The following is a 22,209-nucleotide window of genomic DNA, read 5'->3' on the forward strand; positions in this document are numbered from 1 at the left end:
TTACCTCTTTTTTTAAAATTTAGTTTTTATTCCACGTGCATTGGTATTTTGCCTGCCTGCATGTCTATGTGAGGGTGTCAATTCCCCCGGAACTAGAATTATAGATGGCTGTGAGTTGCCATGTGGGTGCTGGGAATTGAACCCAGGTCCTCTGGAAAAGTAGTCAGGGCTCTTCACTGCTGAGCCATCTCTCTAGCCGTGCAGTGGCTATTTATTTATTTATTTGTCTGTTTGTTTGTTTTTATCTGAGTAAAGCACTTCTCCAGTTTGGAAGTGTTACAAAAGGCCTATCCTGCCCTGGGCTTTAACTAAACTTTTTTTCCCTACTGTGTTCTGCTATCATAGTAGAGGAACACTGTGCCTTGCCTTGGACAGTAAACTCGTTTTCTGAACTTACGTTAACAGATTTCACAAAATCTACAACATGGGATGGCATGCATGGATGTAAGCAAGAAAATAATTAGGGATACTAATACATATATCAATTGGGAGAAAAACAGTACACATAGGTTGCAAAATTGATTTTTGGTTAGATTAATATGATACAAATGCTTATGATATTTGCATTTCCTTCACAATAGTATGTATCAATATAAATATAAATGAAACTAATGAACCCTTACAGACCTGTTGGGGTAGAGGGTATCTTTCATAGAATTAGTTCATGGATCACATCAGAAGGTCAATGTTTAAAAATTAATTACAGTATAATCATTCACCAAAACAGAAAGTTCTCAAAAGGAGAAGAAAAAAATGCTTTTAAAAGTGAGAGCCACTTTAGGATAGCTCATGCTTGTGTAAGAGGCTGAGGCAGAAAGATTGCCATGTGACAATATCTATAAGTAATGAACTCTACAAAACATGTACAATAAAACAGTGATAGTGGACATTTTTACAGAGCAAGGCAGGAGAAACTAAAAATACCCATTTCATAGGCATGTCAAGATTCCTAAGTGGTAACCCATGTAAACAATTATATCATTAATGATACCCAGGAAGCAAAAGAGGAGAATTTCAAGGAAGTGTTATATGCAATAAATGCTAAAAAAAATGAAAGAATTAAATGGCTGAACTATATGGAATAATAAAAGTGAGACAAAATCAAAATAAGATTTAACATCTTAATACTATGTCACCAAATTTTCTAGTTCTGGTGAACTGGTCTCTGTATTTTCCCATGTATCTCCTAATGATTTGTCAATCGTAGTGGAACACTCCCAGAGGAAAGAATGTGCAGGATATTTGCTAAAAAGGGGAAACTGTGGTTACCAACAATGGCTAAGAACTCAGTAAGGACCAAGATCTCTGGATGGCTTTATATTCAGCGTGTGTGCATTCATGCGTGTGTGTTCGTGTGTGTGTGTGTGTGTCTATCACTAAAAGTAAGGCATTGGTAACAGAAGTTGAGCAGACCTGGATTTGGATTCTAGCTACTGGATACTGAGACTCTTGCTTGTTTCTCTTACTCTGAGCCCCCTTCAGTAGAAAGCACCTATGGTAGGACCACATGACAGAAAAACATCTTGCCAATTAGTTAATTAAAATGACAAGGAACAAATGACGAGTGTAGAGCTTATCCCATCCTTATCCCGAGGACATCGAGGAATGCGTGGAGGAAGCTGCCTGCAGTTCCCAACCAGAGGTCTCCCTGATTCCTCACGGAGGGACTAGGGCAGGGTGGGTGGGGAGAGTGGCTAGAGTGCAGGGAGGGCAGACTGGACGGTCTGACTTGAAGCCCTGCTTGAGTTAATTTCTACTATATTACTCTTTCAGCTAGCCTGCCCTGGCAATATGTTACTAACATAATTCCCTAACTCTCTTAAGTCTTAAAAATCTATACGGATAAAGAAGCCTCCGGTGCACAGCCTGGAATGAGGTCTGAAGAGGGGTTTATGAAAGTTACATCATTTTCTCGACATAAAAAGGATTCCAAGTGAGATCAAAGAATCTGGGAAAGATAATCTTATGAGAAAAGAAAGCAGGGATTCTTTGAAGGCCAAGTACCACGTTTTATTTTGAAAGGCACACATTGTACAAGGCTACAGAGCTGGTTTTTTGCCAGAACTTCCAGAGTTCAAATCTTATCTCTATCACCTATGCATTTTGAAATCTAATGAGTTGTTCATAATTTCCCTATATTTAAAGCAGAGATATTATTCATATAGTTCTTACAGGCACCGGTGGAAGACTCAATTTTCTAAATCTGTGATGACTCTTTAATCTGAGGCCCAGCTCAACAGACAGTAGCTTCACTTCATCACCACCCGCGGTCATCTCTACCATGGCTGCCCTGCGCCCATGGTCCAGGATGCATGTGGAGATCAAGCATCTGCCAAGTACAAATTAAAGGCTGTCTTCCACACTTTAGTGCACTAACAAATCTTAACGATCACTTTTGGCCACGCCTCACGTTAAAGATAAACTAATCTAAGCAGAGGCAGCAGTGAACTTTACTTGATCTTTATTTCTTGAGTCGTGCCAGGAAAACAGGGAAAGGCAGTGCAGCCTTTCATCTCTTTGCTGCTCCGCGGTCACCACTTACAGAACACTAGCAGTCCCCGGCAGCTTGTCCACTGTGGATGCTCAGCGGAAGCCAGGTTGCCAGCCTGGGAAGCCAGTTATTCTTACTTCCCAGCAGTTCTGAACTAAGTGATGACGCGATTTAGTGCTTTGAGGCATCTGTGACTGCAGCTGGCCAGGGTCAATGGTATCCTCACGAACTTAAAGCTGGTACAGTATCATTTCTTACATTCCTCCACATGAAAGACGGATTTCGGCACGGAGATCAAAACGGAGGCCATAAACTGCATGTTCAAAGTAACCTTGCGTAAGCAGGCAAGCACCTCTATGGCTTCACGCACGCAAGAAAATTTCTGATCTCATCTCAGGCCACTAAACTTGTGAGGAGGAAAAGGAGTTGAGCAGAGAAGGAGTTGAACCATTTCATTTTTAAAAAACTGACATGTAACTCTATTTCCCATACATTTGATCTAACTTTAAAAGGCAGAATCTTAAGTAAAACTATTCTCTGAAGTTATCACCTGTTGCTTAAAAGAGAGAGAGAGAAGGGAGAGAGGAAGAGGGGGAGGGAGAGGGAGGGGGGAGAGAGAGGGAGAGAGGAGAGAGAGAGAGAGAGAGAGAGAGAGAGAGAGTCACATGGGAGGGTAACCCGTGACACCACTTTCTGCATGAATTTTGAGGTTAATTATTAATTATACCTTTTCCTTAGCCATGGCTTACGTTTCAGTTAAACTGTGCCCTTAACATCTGCTTCTTCCTGTATTGACTTTGTAAATGCTAAACGAGGCACCTCTGATACTTGCACAGAACTTGTCAGGGCTGAGAAGGGCACGTGATCTGAAAGAGCCATCCTTATCAGGAGATGTCAACTTACTCAAGCGAGAGGAAAGGCTTTACCCTTGCTGCTTTAACATCAGGGGTTCCATAGTCTCTTGTGAGCTAGATTGGCAAAACAATTTCATTTCCTACATTGGGGAAACCGCTGGCTGAAGCTGGGCAGTAGTGGCGTGCACCTTAAATCCCAGCACTCAGGAAGCACAGGCATGAGGATCTATGAGTTCCAGGCCAGCCTAGTTCACAGAGTGAGTTCCGGGACAGCCAAGGCTACACAGAGAAACTGTGTAGAAAAATCCAGAAGAAAAAAAAGGAATAATGTGTGTTGAATTACTTTTTTCACTAATGGAGACAAAGACTCTTCAGATGCATCAAAGTCACCAGACAGAAACAGTCACATGATGATACTAGCAGCCCAGTAAGGCAAGTCAAGGCATGGGCTGGCCAGGATGGCCAAAGGGGAGTGCAAGTTCAGCTCATGGCTTCCTGGAACTCCCTGTCTCTTCTTAATGAGTTCTGACCCCTTCCTGTACATACTAAGGTGCTTTAAATGCGCATGGGATAAAAAGGTTCAGTTTCAACTTCTCTGCAGCTTTACTTGGGTACAGTAGAGAGACCTGTTACTATGAGTTTTGTCAGTCTTTCTAAAGCTAACAGTTTAAACAGGTTTTGTTTTGTGTGCCCCTTCGGAGCCATACATGATGGGGAATCTTAATAGGTAATTTAGTGTGAATTTATTCACATTAATAATAATCATACTAATAGTGAGTAATAAAGTAAATACTTGTGAGCTATTATTTATGGACAATTTACATTGGTATAGTTTCTTGTATATTGATACAAGTTTAAATTATATTTGTTATTTCTGTTTACAATACCTGTACACCTATGCAAAGTTATTTTGTCAGATTGTATGTATTTATGTTTCTATCTCTGTTTAAGACCTTTTGTATATTAATACAATTTTAGGATATATTTATCATATTACAATATATATTCCTACCTCTGATCAAGATACTTATACACAGTTTATATATTGAGGTCATTGTCCTCCTTTAGTACACAGTTGTTTAAAGATTGTTTAATATTCTAATATGAAGTCTTATTCTTTAAGTTATAAAAGTATTAAGCATTATAAGTCAATAGTCACTCACGTTTGGTTATACACATAGTCAGATTAATTAGGTTCTTTAGATACATAGAGATTGTATTCTGCCTAGATAGGTAATCTTCAACCACTTCAAGAATCTGTAGAACATGGCATTTAAATAACTGAGAGTTCTGTTGATATGAGACACTATTGCTCCTGACAGCACCGATCTATTCTTTAGAGAATGTTAAACATCAAAGACACTCCACTTGGAGTTTGTTTTCTTCTTGGCACAATTGGCCTTTGGACAAGGAAATGCCCATGCCTTGACCACTGACAAAGTACATGGTGTATAAGCAGAACACAAGGAAAAGGCCTGCCAAATCTTGCCAAGATAGGGTAAGACAGTTCTGAAAAATTTCCTGCCTCTAAAGATGGCCTGTAAGTTACGCTAGGCATAAGCCAAAGTTGGTTGCTTCAATACTGCAAATGACACTGTGGGTGATTGCTCAGGTTGCCAGTAGTCTCTGAATATACTTTACATTTTGAAAGCTGCTTGATTGTATGTCTGTCCACTCAAGTAATATTATTTCCCTTCTCAGGCCTTTGATGGGGTTGAAGATTAGACAGTCATAGTTACCTTCCTCTTATTATTTAGCCAAGCTCCAATGCAAGACTTAGACTGTTTAGGATAGAATGTTTATTAAAACATTTAGCATGTATTCCTTGCTTAATATTGTATGTGATGGTTGCAATCCTAATTTTATACTTGATATCTGTTCCTAATATATATAGTTTGTATTGGGTTTGGAACTCTCTTATTAGACAAAAGGGGGAGCTGTTGGGGAATCTCTGTCAGCCAATGATCTTTAAGAGGTTGGACCAGGTTAGGATGTGATTTTTTGGGTACTTGGAGAAAGCCTCTCTCTCTCTCTCTCTCTCTCTCTCTCTCTCTCTCTCTCTCCTTCTCTCTCACTCTCTGTGGTTCCCATGCTACACAGCTGAGGTTGGACTTCTCATTCTTGTTTCGTGAGTTTGCCCCTTATAATAAAGAAAAATATAATTGGCATATCTTGGAGTTAGCCTGGGATTATTTGACCCATGTTCTTCAACACATACACACCTACTAACAGGTTCCCCATAATTAAAACCAAATTTTCTGTAACACAAACACGGGAGTTTTAAGTACAACTGCCTTTTCTGAAGCAGGAGGATTTTATATTGTTTTAATGACAGCAAATCATATACAAGACAAAATGGAGGGTTGGGTGACGGTGAGCACATTTGAAAACTGGAAGGATTTCTGCCTGCTGTCACTCCATAGAAACTTTGTTTCTAGGAGACCCCAGAAAAGCAAGGTGCACTGTGACAGTGTACTGCATGAGCCCAGCTGCCAGGGACTGGTGCTTCCTTCCCACAGTACAGGGTCCCAGCTGCCCACAGTATCCCCTACAAATGTGATATCGTTGCATGAGGTAAATAAGGGTGTCATTATGTCATTACTACTTCATGACTGTAAGTTTGCCTTTATTATTAATCGTAACATAAATATCTGTGTTCTCGAATTGTCTTAGGTGACCCCTGTGAAAGAATCATTCAGCTCCAAAGGGGCTACAACCCACAAATGAGAGCCACTGCACTAAGCCTTTAGATCCACCTCCTTGCATTTGTAGAACTAACCATGGATTTTCCTGTCTCTATGGAACACAGGCCAGAAATAATTCTCTGACACCATGTTTAACCTCAGTTCCTCTGTGGGTCCTTTATGACCCTGTTCAGAAGCTAACCAGAAAACGGAAACTATGTAAACCAAGGGTAAATGGTGGATAAGCAAGTATTTTAACTATTTATTAATTATGTCACACCAAATGTATGCATGAGCCTAGTACTTGAAAGGCAAAGTTGGTCTCTAGACTCAGAAGTTGAGCTCCCTCCACTCTAACTCCTTGAGTGGCCACAGAAAGAAACTTGCTAATCTGAGAGAAGGAGAAAGCTTTTGCTGCTCCCTGTCATGCCTGAACATCCCTTAAAGTGTTTAGAGTCATGTAATATCACTACATTATTTGTGCAGCCAAATAAGCATCCAAAAGTCTTAAAAGGCTAAGCTGTTTAAAAATAAAATGTTTCAGTTTGAAAAACGGTAAGCTATTGTTAACAGTGGCTGCTCACGGTTGTCAGGTCTGGGCAAAGTCACAGTTGCACTAAGTATAAAATGCGAATTACCGCTCATTGGTGAGGAATATTACTTTTATAATAGAAAGAAGATTATTTTTATAATAGAAAGAAGAGAGAGAAGATAGCTTGGATCATAAAATCAGGAAGCTTCATGAGTAAAAACGTCAGTTTTCGTCTCTAGTTCTTTCTCCCAAAGGGGCCATTGTATGTGTGTTGCTCTGTCTACACAGATGCCCACCCCATCAATCATCCCAAACACTGATTTCCAACCTTCTAAATATTCTATCATGCCATGATTCTTCAAAAGTTCATTTCTCAAGTTTTCCAATTATAAATCAGTCATTTTATTCTCATCTCCCTTTCGGGACTAACAGGCCTTCTGACTCAAGGAAAAACAGAAATGTGGTCATAACTCAAAAGCGTGATCATTAGCGTTCTGTGGGGGTCTGGGAAGGGGCAGGACTTGGGGACAAGCACGTGGATAGAGGGGTGGAAGACAAGGGGAATAAAGAGCATGTGCTGGGCAGGGAGGAAGACCAGTGAGACGGACACGTATGCCACTGCCCTTCTATATTTCAATATTGCTGATGTCAGACCACAAAAATAACAGCAAAAATAAATAAATAAATAAGAATGCGCAGGTGGAAGGGGAAACCAAGGCAGGTATTTTTAAAGTCCTTTTTCTAATGGACCCCTGCTTCCATGTCCTATGAAATCTTGTAAGCATTTCACACTTGTGTGTCTGGTTGTTGTGAGTGTTTCAAGGAAGGGGAAGAGGTACATGTTGTGTGTATTTACCTTCAAGATGGGAGCCATGAAGACGGACAGGCCAGTCAGAATAAACACAAGGGTTCCAGTGACTCTTTGCTCCCTGAAACAAAATCAAAGATTACCAATCTAATTCCAGTTTTCACAGACCTTCAAAAAAGACCAAATCAGTGTTGGGCTAAAGCATCAACGATACTGCTATGATGTTCTTCAGATCTCAAGAATATCCTATGAATTCAATATAAGCGTTAACTTTAAAAATATCTTGAAACTATTGAAGTCATGAAGAAAAAAAGTGATTTTTCTAATGCTTTTGCTCCTTTCAGAACCAAGAAAGAAAAATCGCTTGCTTTTGGTCCATCAATTACTGGCTTCTTTGAAGCCCTTATTTTTCAAACAACTTGTGCTGTTGTGTAATTATACCTTCTTTCATGGGAGACAGATATTACATTGTCCCACATTCTAATTAACAAACAGCTCAGGGAAATTTCATGAGTGCAATAAATCACAACAGTCTAGTTTCCAAATCTGCAACAACAGAAGTACTTTTTAACAAATATGATCCAGTCCAACCCCCTCCAACCCCCAAGAAAGAATCACCCACTGTCGGGGCGTGGGAAATGATGGCTCTGTTGTGTGAGCTATGCAACCAAGCTCTTGGGAGCAAAGCTTACTACAAAAAAACAAAAACAAGACACTCAATGGTGTATAAAGGTTTTCTACTAGTAACACTCACAAGTACTCTGATTTAATATTTGAAGGTTATACTTTCTCAAGTTCTTGTGGGAATAGAAATTGGCTGGGAAATGAGAGTTCCTCACTCCTTCATAGAATACTAGGAATCATGGCACACTTAAGGTTCTGAGGTCTACACATGACTGATTTCCAGCACTCGGCAGCACTCAGCTGCATATTGAAGACAATCAATCACTTATGTTCTCATGCTGCATCATTTAAGATGATAGAAATCAAGAAAATTTACATACTATAAGAAGCAAACCAAAAGCAACAAGTTATCTTTTTTATTAAAAAGTCCTTTCTTGCTGGTGGTAATGGCATACACCTTTAATCCCAGTATTCAGGAGGCAGAGGCAGCCCGATCTCTGAGTTTAAGGACAGTCTGGTCTACAGAGCAAGTTCCAGGACAGCCAGAGTTACGCAGAGACACCTAGTCTTGAAAAACCGAAAAAAATTTAAAAAGAAAAAAGGTCCTTTTTAGAAAAGATAATTTACTTAAATACCACCATCTGCCTCATCCCCAGACAGTATCCACCTCCACATGATTGATAACCACCATCCGCCTCATCCCCAGACGGTATCCAACTCCACGTGATTGACAACCACCATCCACCACATCCCTAGACAATGTCCACCTCCACATGATTGACAACCACCATCCACCGCATCCCTAGACAGTGTCCACCTCCACATGATTGACAACCACCATCCACCTCACTCCCAGACGGTGTCCACCTCCACATGATTGACACAAAGATGTGTACCCATGGGCTTTAGGGGGTCATGACCCTGTGACAACACACCTCACTCCGAGAAACTTGGGTTGTTCTCCAGGTGCAGAAGTCTCTGTCTCCATCTTCAGACTGTCGATGTGAGCAATGGAGATGACGGTAGCAGCCACATACCAGGGAAGAGCCATGAAAGAGCACACCACCATGAGGACGGCGACCCAGAATAGGTCCAGGTGGTACCCAGCTCCCTTCTGCAGAAAGAAGTCACAGCACACGTACAGAGATTACCCGAACTTGTCCTCTAGATGTAGTCAGGCGCTGGAATTACAGTTAACAAAAGAACCTTGTTCTGCTTCCTAACAATATCTCTCATAAGGGAACTCTTTGAGGAGAGACTTCCCCTTGCTCATAATACTCCTCCAGTGTTAAACACAAAACCAGCTCCTCCAGCACCTGCACAGATACTGTTCTATTACAATTATGAATAATTAATTTAGACATATGTCCATTTCTCTTGGTATCTACTCATTATAAATTAATCTTTCTGTATCCAATTTTGTAAACCCCCAAAATGAAGGTGGGGGCCTTATCTGGAGAGTTCCTGGGACCATTTGGTGAGGGAACCACAGCAAAGGACCTGGTAGCAACTTCCAAGGGTGTAGCTGCGACATGGGACATGGTGTGTGCTCACTGAGGGAGGCCGTGGCCAGCATGGTAGCGACTGTGAAGGTATCATGACCAGAGAGCTTGCAAAGCAACAGACCATCCTCTCTGTGGGACAGTCCTTAGCAGAATGCTACCTACAATGCTACTATGTGTATATGAAGATACCCTACCCAATCCTGAGATGGCATGTAGCTAACCATCTCTCATTTCTCATAGTCTGAGCATAGCCGTTTAACCGCTTACTAGCCACCATCGTCAAAGTAAAGAATACTCCCTTAATCAAAATAGACCACCCTGTGGTCTCAATAACATTTACTGACTGGACGGGCAGACAACGCAACGAAAGGTCTAGCTCCTTTACTCACTAGATAAATACTGTTCATCATGTCCCCAGTGTTTTTCCGTGATTATATTTCTCTGCTCTATTTATGAAGAAATCAAAGGCTCATCCCCCTGTGGAGCCGAGGAAACTAAAGCTGCCCATCTGCACAGCATGAAGGGAGTGGTACCAAGAGTCAGTCCATGGCTGCTCCAAGAGAATAGAGAGGCTAACCCCAGAGAGTGGGGATGTGCTTTACACCACCAACCCAGAGGGTGTTATCATTGGGATCCTGTTACAGTTTGTCAGAACACCGCTCTCCTCAAACAGCATCGCCACGTTTATCCATGGCTGGCACACAAGGTCCAGATTCCCAGAGAATGCACAGCAGGCAGGAGAGCTGGCACAGCTGAGGCATGGTCTCAAAAAGCCAGTTTGACTGCGGACAGACATTCACTCATACATGTATAGAATCATTTTGCTATAGGAATGCATAAATATGTGAATTGGAAGTGGAGTAAGGCAGAAGAAAAGAAGGCACATATGGGGTAGGGTGACATAAATGTATCTATAATGACCAAAGAAGTGAGCATCATGATATATTTGAGATCTCAATCAAATTTATTTTCTCAACAAATAATTCACTGGCACCCTAGTACCTGGCATGATTCTAGCTACTGCTGATACGTCTGTGAACAAATAAGAAGAACCCTGCTCTCATGTATTTGCCTTCCTATTGTGTGGGACAGCAATGAACAACATACATTTTGAAAGCATCTTACTTGGTAGTAAGCCCCAAGAGGAGTCAGAATATCTTTGGTTTGCATCAGGCGTAAGACAGGATACCACTGGAGGACTTTTAGCCGCAAAGTGATCTGACTGCTATGATCTAAGCACTGGCTACTGTGTTATGAACAGATTGAATAGGGGCAAGGCCAGCAGAACCAGTTAGGAGGCAGATGCCACAGTTCATTGAGGATATTGCGTTTATGAAGACGGAGGTGGTTGGACTCTGTACATTGAGAATTGCCTTCCCCTACCAGTGTTCATGTCTACGATGCTACCGCAGGACCATTTAGGACCTGGCCTTTGGTATGAGAACCAATGTCTCCAGCCCATGTTTCCTGACCCATGTTCCCCTTGAATTCTACACCAACACCACACATGAAAATCCTTCAGTGTGCTTCCCTCATTGATGCCTTTTGGGTCACTCCTCGTGTTAACATCTGCCTGCCATAAGTTCCACTTTTCTCCTTGGCTTAGTCTTTACAGATTGAAGACTGACACTGGCTTTCATATTTCCTAGTAGTTTAAAGACACTGAGATTCTCTCTCTCTCTCTCTCTCTCTCTCTATATATATATATATATATATATGTGTGTGTGTGTGTGTGTGTGTGTGTGTGTGTGTGTGTATGCCTAATGAATTTATTTTGTCGAATATCAACATGCAAGGTTTATTAACATTCACAACTTACTATGTCTAGGTCAATGTCCTCCATACAATAAAGTCTAGAGGCACAATATTGAAAAGATCGTAAAAGCTTTGCCCCCAAGCTACTGCCGTAAACTCTTTAAAGCCAACACTTGCGTTAGAGAAGCCACACTCACAATCAGCTCAGAGACACGTGGAAACAAGGCTCTCCCAAAGGCACCCTTTAGTTAGAAGCATTTGAAAGGCTCAGTTTGAATGGAAATAAAATAATGTGCCAATACTGCCACCCCTTATCTAAAAACTGGAAGGAGGACAGGAAATAGAAATATTCAAAAATAGCATAAAACTTATCTGCTCCTTACCGTCTCTCTTTGCTACTGGTTTTTCTAGATACTCTTGGATTATATAGGAGCCTCATTTCACTCAATTCTCCCAACCTTCCTTAGTGTGAGCATTTCAAATGCAATTCTTCAAACTTGTATTCTTTGCCCAACATAACATATGTTAAAGTCCATCAAGTTGAGTCTCAACTCAAATCCCCCTTTCCTCCACACAAACCAGCATCCTTCAGCCCTCCAGGCTGTCATTATCACAGGATGCTACTCCTGCCCCTTCACAATGGGCTCTCTTCACAGGCTAATCTTCACACATCTTAATCAATATATGACTCTCTCCTGATCAAGACTGTTGGATGGCTTCCAGTTTTCCCTTAAAATACAGTAACAGTGAAAACTGAACAGAATAAAACCATCTCTAAGGACACGCATGGACATTTTTATTTCTATAACTATTGGCCACTCCGCACTCTTGTGTCTAGCAGTGTCTGGAGACGTTTTTTGAGTATCGCAATTTGAGAGAAGAGGCTACCCTGGACAGAGCCCAGACATACTGACAAATGGCTCTCAGGACACAATACAGCCACTGCCAACAGCATTGCTCCAACTGGCAAGGACGCTGAGGCTGACAGAACTTGTGTTGTGCGATCTGAACCCACTCCCTTTGACCTCGACTGGAGTCACTTGTCCTGTTGGCTGGCTCTCTGCCTCCTGGTACATCAGGCTCCTCCTCACGCTGGGGCTTCTGTGTGGCAAACTGTTATTGGATACACATTTACTAAACACTTATTCTGTAATAGGCCCCGTGCTCAATTAAACAATGAGTAAGACAAAACCAATTCTTACAGAGAATGCAGGTGACTAGCTGGAGGAAGGCACTAGCAAGTGATCCGGTGCAAGGACAGAGTCAGGTCAGTGAGCGCTAACCTCGACACTTCCTTCCGGGAAGAGACCAGATATTAAAACAGTTTTACCTTCACTTTCCAGCACAAGTGCTCTGTATATAAGAAGCAATCTAAAAATGTCCTTGACTTCATGACTATAAACCCAAAGGAGACTCCAGCTTCTGAAACGGCAAAGTATTTTCAGCACGAAACAAGAAATTGTCTCTTGGAAACTGCATATCCCTCGCTAATACAGAACAAAAAAACAATCATTGAAGACTAAGTCCACATAAATCAAAATAGAAAAGAGAGAAAAGGACTAGAGGCTTAACACTTCGGTGTGGTACAAGGATGACAAGAGAGGAAGAACTGGAAAGAAAACACAGACATGGGGCAAGCACTCACCATGCTAGGAGCTCACGGGATTTGGGGTGCTGAGAATTTCCCACCAAGAGGTAGCAGATGAGATGGATAGGAGGGCTCAGCCTGGCATGAAATTTAAATGGACTCTACACAGAAATTCACGTGAATTTGGAAGAGATCCTAAAAACTAAGAAGATGGAGTGTTTCGGGGTGTCTCATCTAAATATGGCTAAGGACCACGTAAGAAGCCATTTGAAGGGAGTGGGGATGACTTGCAGGTCCTTCAGTTCTTCTCTCACACCCTGTATCATAAAGCTAGGAACTACGAGACTAAGACAATAAAGCATTTCAGTTACGTGTGTTTATTGAGGCTACGTAGAATTTTGGTGGGCCACAGAAAAGTTGTAAGAGGAATAAACCGTGGGGCTTACTCTGAAACTCTTTTGGCTGAGAAGTAGGGATGAAGTAATTGCACAAAGCCCTGAAGGAGCTATCATGTGACCACTGGCACAGAATAATATAAATCACTAAGAAAAAACAAAAAGCAAGGGCAATAAGAATTACACTGGGGTGAAGCAAGGTGACACTGGGGGTTTATATTTAGAAATACTTTGAGGATGGAGCCACTTTTGATGAACAGCGATGACCGAGGAGTGAGGAATTGATCTTCCAGCCCACAGCAGCAGGAGAACTGTGAGAATCAAGAAACCACAAACCATTTAAGCAGAGCAGTGGCTGGCACTTGTAACCAAGTGCTTGAAATCTAGGTTGCCATTGTTTGACAAGGTTCTTTACATGTCAGGCTGGGAGAAACAGAGAGTCAAGAGGCGAAAGTTTAGATGGCCGAGGTTCTTTAGACATAGGACTAATGTGTAAGAATGTCACTTTAAAAACAACAAAAAAAAAACATGTGTTTGAAGAAGGCGAGGGAGGTTGGTTATGATGCTTCACTGGCTGAACTATTACAAAATTTGAGCTTGAAATAAGAGTGCTAAATTCAAGATTATGATAACAAGGACTGATACAAAGAATACAGAGGTAGGTGAAGTTTGGAAGTTGTTTTTTTTTTTTAAATTAAAAACAAACCATGAAAATATCATATTTAAAAGGTTTCACCACAAAGTATGTTATAGGAAAGTGACTGCCAGGATTATATGATATCTTTCTCTAGATAATATTTCTAAATGATTTCTGCCTCCGACAAACAGCTCTTGAAGTCACCATTGTGGGAGACATCTCTCTGGTTTTGCAGTCTGAAGCTGGCTCTGCTCCAGCCTGACCGTGATGAACTCGGTTTGCTTTTGAGTACTCTGCAGGTAGGACAAAGGGTGTAACTAGCCAAAATGGCCCCAAACAGCCACGAGTTTTGGCGTTGCCAGCTCAGTGTGGGGTTGTTCAGCACAGTGGAGAGGTGGATGTCATTTCAGCGGGACAGACTGCCAGAGTCTCTTGACACAGAACCAAAGCAAACGCCGCCCCAAGTGTGCGGCTCTCAACACTGCGGTGCCCCCACTGCTATCGCTGCCTCAGTTTTTCTTCTGAATTGAGTTCAGGGCCTGTAGTGAGAGCATTTAGTGTCTTTTACAGTTTCAGGCAGAATCTCCAATTTGGGTACTCCACAGCTCTCACTGCCCATCAGAATGAGAACAAAACCATTTCCAGAGTGCAAAGCCTTTGATTCATGATGAAATGTCAACTGGTGGTGTTGGGTTTGTGGCAAATGCCTGGCATCCACACCATTACCATCATCACGAGAAAGAGCAGTTCCAAGTAAACAATTCTAAAAGGGGCAGAAACTCGTTTTTGTATACCCATATCTCATTTTAAAGGCAAACACATTCTCTAGTTTCTAATGTTTCCTACAAGGTCTAGGGAAATAAAATCCCTATAAAGTGTATCAATCCTAAATGCATTTAATTCTAAATTATCAATAAGAAAATGTGATGAGCATTAAAATAATAGAAATGTATCTCCAAATGTACCCAGCCAAATTTTGCCGGTGACAGATTAAAATTTAAAGTGGGTTTCCAATATTTTCAGATTAAAAATGCATTAGTCCAAGTCTATATTCAGCCTTACCGTAAACTAAACCAACACTCAGACCCTCCCAATACTAAACTAGTCAATGGGGAGTCAGGCTTCTCTCAGTCTTGCCAATGAGCATCCTGCCAAATGAAAAAGAATCTCCAAGGACATTCTGAAGCATAAACCTGCAGTTGACTTTGTGACTGGAATTCACATTACCTATGTGGCCTGGAAAAGCCCAAGCTAAAAACAGTTTAAAGTGGTTGGTGCTTTACTCTCTCGCCCTTTCCTCCCTGTGGATGTGCATCTGTGTGCATGTACTAAGGGATGAGTGGACACAGACAGAGAGATGGATGGATATGCAGATAAATAATATATGTCACCAATAGTTTACTTATAATATCAAATCTATACTTTGCCATGTTTCCAAATCCAGTGACCATTGAAAGAAAATGCTGAAGACCATAGCACACAGTATATGACCCTATGCGGGGAAGCCATCACTAATAAAGATTGGCATCTTTAAAAATGTATTTTCTAAAAATGGCTGGGAAATATCCCCCGTGTAATGTGCTGCTGTCTTTGTTTTTAACATGGCTTTACCATTCTACATTCAAAGATGGATTCGCTCTACATCCCCATAGGAGTGACCGTGACTTCTTTAGTTAACTGATTATGGTCAGGTCAGGAAGCAAAGCTGTCAGCTGCAGGTATAACCAGGAATTTTTTTTTGTTTGTTTGTTTGTTTTTTCTATCTTGCATGTCTTAACTTATGGAAATCAGTTGCCATGGAACAAGTATAAATACCATGCTGTGAGAAGTTCAAACCCTATAGAAAAGCCCTGGAGGCTAAGAAGCGATGCGGTGGGGTAGTATGAGAGACTATATGTATAGTGTGCAATAGTGCATGAGCAAGCTGCATGGAGGAAAATGGACACACAGGAAGCAGACAACTCATGGGAAAACAATGCATTGAACATATAAGTCACATACACAAGTGAAGAAGTAACCACGGACAACCAGCACCACTGAGATTTTAGGTGACACCACCCAATACTATTTAGCTTCAATTCCAAGAGAGACATCAGCAAGAACTGCCCTACAGAACCAGGAAATCCATGGAATAAAAACTAATAACAGTCCATTTCTGTTGTTGCATTAAAAGCCACACTAAGGTGTTCAATGGTTTGTCAATGACAAAGTGATGTTATAGAAAGAGCAACAAACAACCTTATTGTTCTGAAAAAAACTAAAAGGAAAGAAAAACAGAGGATCAGAGGGGGGAAAATCTATAGACTAAAAGTTTATAAATGTTTTAAAATGACAAGTGTGCAAATGCCATTTGGATCCAGATTTAAACAAATAATCTATATCGTTAAAGTGTATTATATTGGGCTGGCAACACACTTCTCATACAAGAATGAGGACCTGAGTTGAATTCCTAGAACCCACATGAAGAAGGCATGATGGAATTCAGGCTCAATATTGTGGAGGCTGACTGCTGATCCCGGTGCATGTTAACTAGCCAGTCTACCCTTGCTGGGTGAGTTTAGGCAAACAACAGGCCCTGTCTCAAAAAACAAGGTGGGCACAATGCAGCCAAGGTTGCCCTCTGGCTTGCATGAGCGCCTTCACACAGATGAGGAGCCCATGCATCCACACACAACAACTTCTAGTTTGCTATCTTTATAAAACCTTTGGAAATAATATTTACTGAAAACTCAGAGGATAGTGATTTTGTTAGTATTTTCAGCCTTACAAACAGCTATGTTCTGAAGAGATCTTCCCTTTGGAAATTCATACCATATATTATTTATGGGAATGCAGCAAGCCACCCAGACTTCCTTTAAAGTATCATACAGAGAAGAATATGGAGCCCAAGTGACACAGTAGTGGCCACAAGTTGATAATAAAGGAATATCTGGGACTAATCTATCATTGTATTTACTTTTTATATGTCTGAAACTTTCAACAGTAATAAATAGATTTTTCTAAGGATAAGCAAAAATTATTTTCTCCTGTTAGTAACATGATCAAGTGCCTCCCTAAAGCAAATAAAAGCTCCTCTAGAATAAAATAAATTCTTTACTTGACTTTGGAAGTCAAGGCTGACATCTAACTTGCCGCATGGCTGAGGATAACTGTGATGTATTTTACACTATAAAAATTAATGCTATTAATCAAATGATTGTATGTAGTGGGTATCAGATATTAGAACCCGTCTGTATTTACATGTGATCTCTGCTAATATATCTGCAAAGATGTCTGGAGGACATTAATAAAAATTAATAGTCTAGCTAATAAACAAATATTTCACTTGTTTCTAGTCAACCGTACTTAAACTCTTGTGATAGTCTTGTTATAAAATTCAGTTGTCAAGTTTTTCATACAACAATATTTTAATAATTTTTAAATGTTCCCTATGGGAAACAACCACATAAAGAAACATGCCATCCCCTTGCTTCTGCCCCCAACCTTTGACAAATGAATTGCTTGGGCAGAGAAGAATTTAATGAACTTTCAGATTTTACAACAAATTTTGAGGATCTGGAGAGAGGGCTCAGTGGTTAAGAGCTTCTCATCCTCCTCTTCCAGCAGACCCAAGGTTCAGTTCCAGAACCCTATCAAGTGGCCCAAAACTGCCTGTAATTTCAACTCTAGGGAATCCAGTGCTCTCTTGTGAGCTCGACAGGCACTCACACACATGTGATATACACTCTCACAGGCACACATATATAAATATAAATCAAAACAAGATGGCAAGAAAGACTTGTCCTCCACTGTGTTCCTTAGAGAATTAACAGATTAGGATAGGAGACTCAGAATTGGACACTGTAAAGCATTCACTAAAAGCCTGACAAATGGGTTGCCGTTCTGCTGTGGAAGCAAGGCATACACACCTTAGCAGTTAAACAAGTCTTCAAATGGAAAATGTGGCACCTTATCTATTCATGGTGTACAATACATATACAGTTATGTTAATGGGAGTTTCCAACTGAATATTCCACTGTTCCCCCACTGATAATTCAGAATCAGTGCAGTATTTTATATCAGTGACCACCTCAAGATTTCGTTCTATAAAATTCTGCTTTCTGACCTCCAGCATTAGTTCAGAATTCACTAGTAATTCTCATGCTTCTGTATTTTCCTTCCATTGAAATACAGGCCAGGCTTCCTTCTACCCTTCCACCTCTCTGAATACACCAGGAAATCGCTGCATCCCTTATCACTATCTTCCTTAGGACTTCAGCAACTGTGCAGGAAGATTTCCTCATGGTGACCCTCTGTGCCAGGGAAGTCAACAACTGCACAGGCTAGGCTTTCACCGAGAGTCCTTACCCCCCACCTTCCCAGACCACTTCAGGAATGACTCACATACTGTGGAGTTCATCATTGCTTTCTTTCCCCTGAAACGTTCAAAATGGAAACAGCTCCTCTTTACCGAAGTTCTCTTCTATTCCAAGTTTTATGAGTTATGAGATTTACTTCTCCCTCACCCTCATCTGTAGTTCTAAGTAAATGGTTTATCATCTCTCTGGTTTATGTATCTGCTTGGTGTGTTTCTATATTCAAATGCTCTTATTCTCTCTGGATATTCCCTTCGGCCAATCCTTTGCTAAATTCATTCTGCGCAATGTACTTTCCTGCCTCTGGGTATGATTTTAATACATTTTCAGGTTTCTCTTATATTAAAAAGATTCCGAAAAGGTAATGAGTTAATATATAATATGAAGTGCTTAGAAAATAACCTGATTCATGGTCAGTAACTATTAAATTTTAATCCTTTTTACTTTTATTATTCCTCTCTCATCCCCTACATGGTATTTTTGAAATTATTTGTTACCTAAAGTGACCTAAAATATCATCAAATATGGATAAAATTTATCTAATATAGTAACAATTTACGCAACTCTCTTGAAAGATATCCTATACCACTGAAACATTCTTTGGGCCTATGACAATGTCAGTCAACTAATGTTTGCAAACTTAAAATATAAGAATAAAAACTTTTCTCCATTCTTTATGATCTTTACCGATTCTAAGATGATCTTTAAGATTCTAAGATGAATCTTTTAAGGAAAGGGAGCGGGGTATGAAGACTTACCAACAGCTTGTAACTGCACATCTGAAAAATCTTTAACAATAAATCTTTGCTCATTCTCCAGCACTAAGATTTATGTGATTAAAGAGATCAACTACTCTGATCTGACCTGGTCATTATAGACTGTCTACATGTTTCAAATCGTCACATTAGACCCACAAACAGAGGCAATCAACTTTTTAGTGTGTACAGTAGTGGGAAAGGAACCTAGGGCCTTGCAACGTACATAAGCACTCTATTTACCTAGCTACCCACTTCCTAGTCCCTATAAAGTTCTTGGAAAGGAAAAAGATACTGAGTTTATTTAACAGAGAGCAGGAGCCTTAATTAAATCTTTGATTACCACGTCTTCAGGAAGGTGGTTACCACTCCCAAATCAGAAGTGGGGCGCCTGCTGCATACACCCTTTCTTCGATAGTGACAGAAATACAAGTTGAAATGTATTTCTCATATTGAAGAGAGTGTGTCCTGAGCTGCTGCACCAAGGACCTTGTCAACAAAGGGATCTTTGATGAGTTCTCATTATCGGAGAACTCTCAATACAGCCCAGTTGCTTTGGAATCAGTAGATATTATCAAGAATGAAGAAAACAGCAGAAGGCAGAGATCCCCATTTTTACGGACGCTTACCTTGAGCTTATGTTCTTTCCTGTTCACAATCACAGCTGTGATTTGCTGGTCCATGAAAATCAGAATGGTGACTAACAGAGCCGGGATAGCAGCGGCAAGGCACACCCACCAGGGGTTTCCTCCAAATGGCGGGACAAACCAGCCCCTGTTAGGACTTGTTGGCTGAAAGCAAAGAGAAACTTTTTCAGAACAATGTTCATATATGCTACATGGTTAAAAAATATTCAGGGTTTGGAGGGTCAACATATTAAAAAGTAGAAACAGCTATAATCTGGAGGAAAAGATTATTTAACAGAAATCTTCCCAAAAGGTGTTACTTTGGAGACGATCGCTAAAGGAAAGAAAATGAAAAAGATGGGCTATTGAGAAAGCAGAGGCTGACATTTTAAATACATTAAACTAGTTGAGATATGGCATCAGATGGAAAACACAAAATTCTAACATTAAGAAACACAGAAGAAAACCCCAAATGTAATATCCTATGAAAAGGTAATAAAACTACAAAGCCACCACAAATTCTGTTCGAATTTTGGCACTGAACAGAAGTTGTTTCTACTTTTGCCAAAAATCGGCTTCATAATATATCAGACTATTTACATGGTATAACTGAACTAACTGAAACATTTGCAACTCTTATTTTACAAGTGAAAATTATCTAGAAGTGATTAAATCCCCAGAACTGTTTCAGAAAACGAGAAAAAGATTGCCATTTTTCTACTTTCATTAGATCATATATGCCTGTTAACAGAAAGAAAAAGTTCTGCTATTTCCTACTTTAAGAAAAGCATATAAATATAAATATAACACTACTTATAAATTTGTTTCTCCTTTCTTTTTCTTTCTTCCTTCCTTTCTCCCCCCCCCCCCCTTTTGACACAGGGTCTTATTCTACAGTCTAGGCTGGCCAGGAATTGCCTATGTAATACAGACTGGCCTTGAACTTACAGAAATTCTCCTGCCTCAGTCTCTTGAGTGCCAGGCTTACAGGAATAAACACAAACCCTGAATGTATGTTCCCTCTCCTCTTACTCAAAACTCCACCATCGAAACAAAACCCATCCTTCACGCTACCTGTACCACACATTGTGAGCTTGTAGGACAAGACATTAAGACATTTCATCTTGCTTATTAAAGCACTTTGACCCTCCCAGGATGGAGTCTGGCTCCAAGCAAACATTTAGAAAATACTGGAGTAAATGTATTACTTATTATATTAACTAGAATTTATGTTTGCTAGTGAATATGATATTATGCCAAAGATATTCTCTACTGTTTTGTATGTGTGTACATGTGCATATCCCTTTCTCATTAGCTAGTTATATAAAACTGCCATCAGCTTAATAATGTTTGACATTATTATATCAGTGGTGGAGAACAGACTAAGGATTGTCCTAGAAAATAGGTTATAATTTTGCAATGGAAAACTACATAGAAATATAACTATGAACAATTGACATGTAACACATATATACATCATGTATGTATGTATGTATGTATACACACACACACACACACACACAGTAAATCCAGAAAATACATAATTCTTCTGTCCTCTTTGTAACAAACTTTGTAAGTGTTCCTGGCAGGTAGGAGGAAAAGACCTTCAAGTTAGAACATGAAGGCTTGAATTCTACCTTCACAGCTTCCCCCCACTACTTAAGATGTGATGGTCACTTTTCTTAGTGTTTGTGAGCATGTGGTTTATAAAACAGAAGTATGCACTTCTCAGAACTGCTATATGAATCAGGCCAATTGGTTCTAAAAGAGTATCTGAAATATTCTAAAACATATAAGGCAGAATTAGTTCATGCTATATGCTATTTTAAAATAAAATTCAGTAATGTACAAAGTCTGAATTTGATCCTAACTGTGGCATTTAATTTTAGTGAAGAAACTAAACTAACTATAAATGAGCCTAAAAAGGATTACTCTGAAGGGAAAAAGGCTAATTATGCAAAACTAACTGAAGTCAATTCACAATAAACTACATTAGGGGAAAAGAGAAAAAGCCAAAGGGTTTGAGGAAGAAGCAAAAGAGAGACATTCACTTACCTTGAACTCGCTTGGCACAATTAGTTTTGGAGTGTCCACACCTACTAGGGCATCTATTACACAGAATATGAGAATAGACAAGATAATGGCAAAATCACTGATCAGTTTTCTTGCCTGGAAAAATAAAAAAAAAAAAACAACAAAGAATTATTTAGTACTAGATAAACATGGCAGCTCATATGTTTGAAGGGAAAAAGAATTTGATATTTACTAACAATTTGTCAACAAATTATCCAATGGCCAGACATAGAAGATATCACTCAATCAGGATATATCCTTTGTCCTACGTGCAGCATGAGAGACATTTGTATAAGAATAAAATCTAGGCAGATATTCTAACAATGAACTAGAACTCAGTTTATCTGGAAAGCAGTGATATAAGTAATAAATAAAACAATAGTGTCTTAGTCAGTTCTATTGCTGAGAAGAGACACCATGATGAAGGCAACTATTGTAAAAGAAGGCATTTACTTGGGGTTTGCTTATAGTTTCAAAGGCTAGTCCATTATCATCACCGTAGCACACAGGCAAGCGTGGTTGTAGAG

At 40.1% G+C, this 22,209-nt stretch overlaps 1 protein-coding gene across 4 annotated transcripts in view; it reads right to left on the reverse strand.

Moving 5' to 3' along the window:
• Positions 1-22,209, reverse strand: part of Slc4a4 (solute carrier family 4 member 4) — a 331,040-nt gene that overhangs the window by 18,351 nt on the left and 290,480 nt on the right. For all 4 annotated transcript variants that reach the window (XM_041671195.1, XM_041671197.1, XM_041671196.1 and 1 more), the window contains 4 exons: positions 21,665-21,778; positions 19,613-19,774; positions 8,929-9,107; positions 7,418-7,490 (listed from right to left, as the gene is read on the reverse strand). In XM_041671195.1, coding sequence (XP_041527129.1) covers positions 7,418-7,490; positions 8,929-9,107; positions 19,613-19,774; positions 21,665-21,778 — 528 coding nt within the window. The remainder of the gene's footprint in view (positions 1-7,417; positions 7,491-8,928; positions 9,108-19,612; positions 19,775-21,664; positions 21,779-22,209) is intronic.

Source organism: Microtus oregoni, unplaced genomic scaffold (assembly GCF_018167655.1).
Source record: "Microtus oregoni isolate MIOR12 unplaced genomic scaffold, Mior012 000021F_ref0000039, whole genome shotgun sequence".
Lineage (NCBI taxonomy): Eukaryota > Metazoa > Chordata > Mammalia > Rodentia > Cricetidae > Microtus > Microtus oregoni.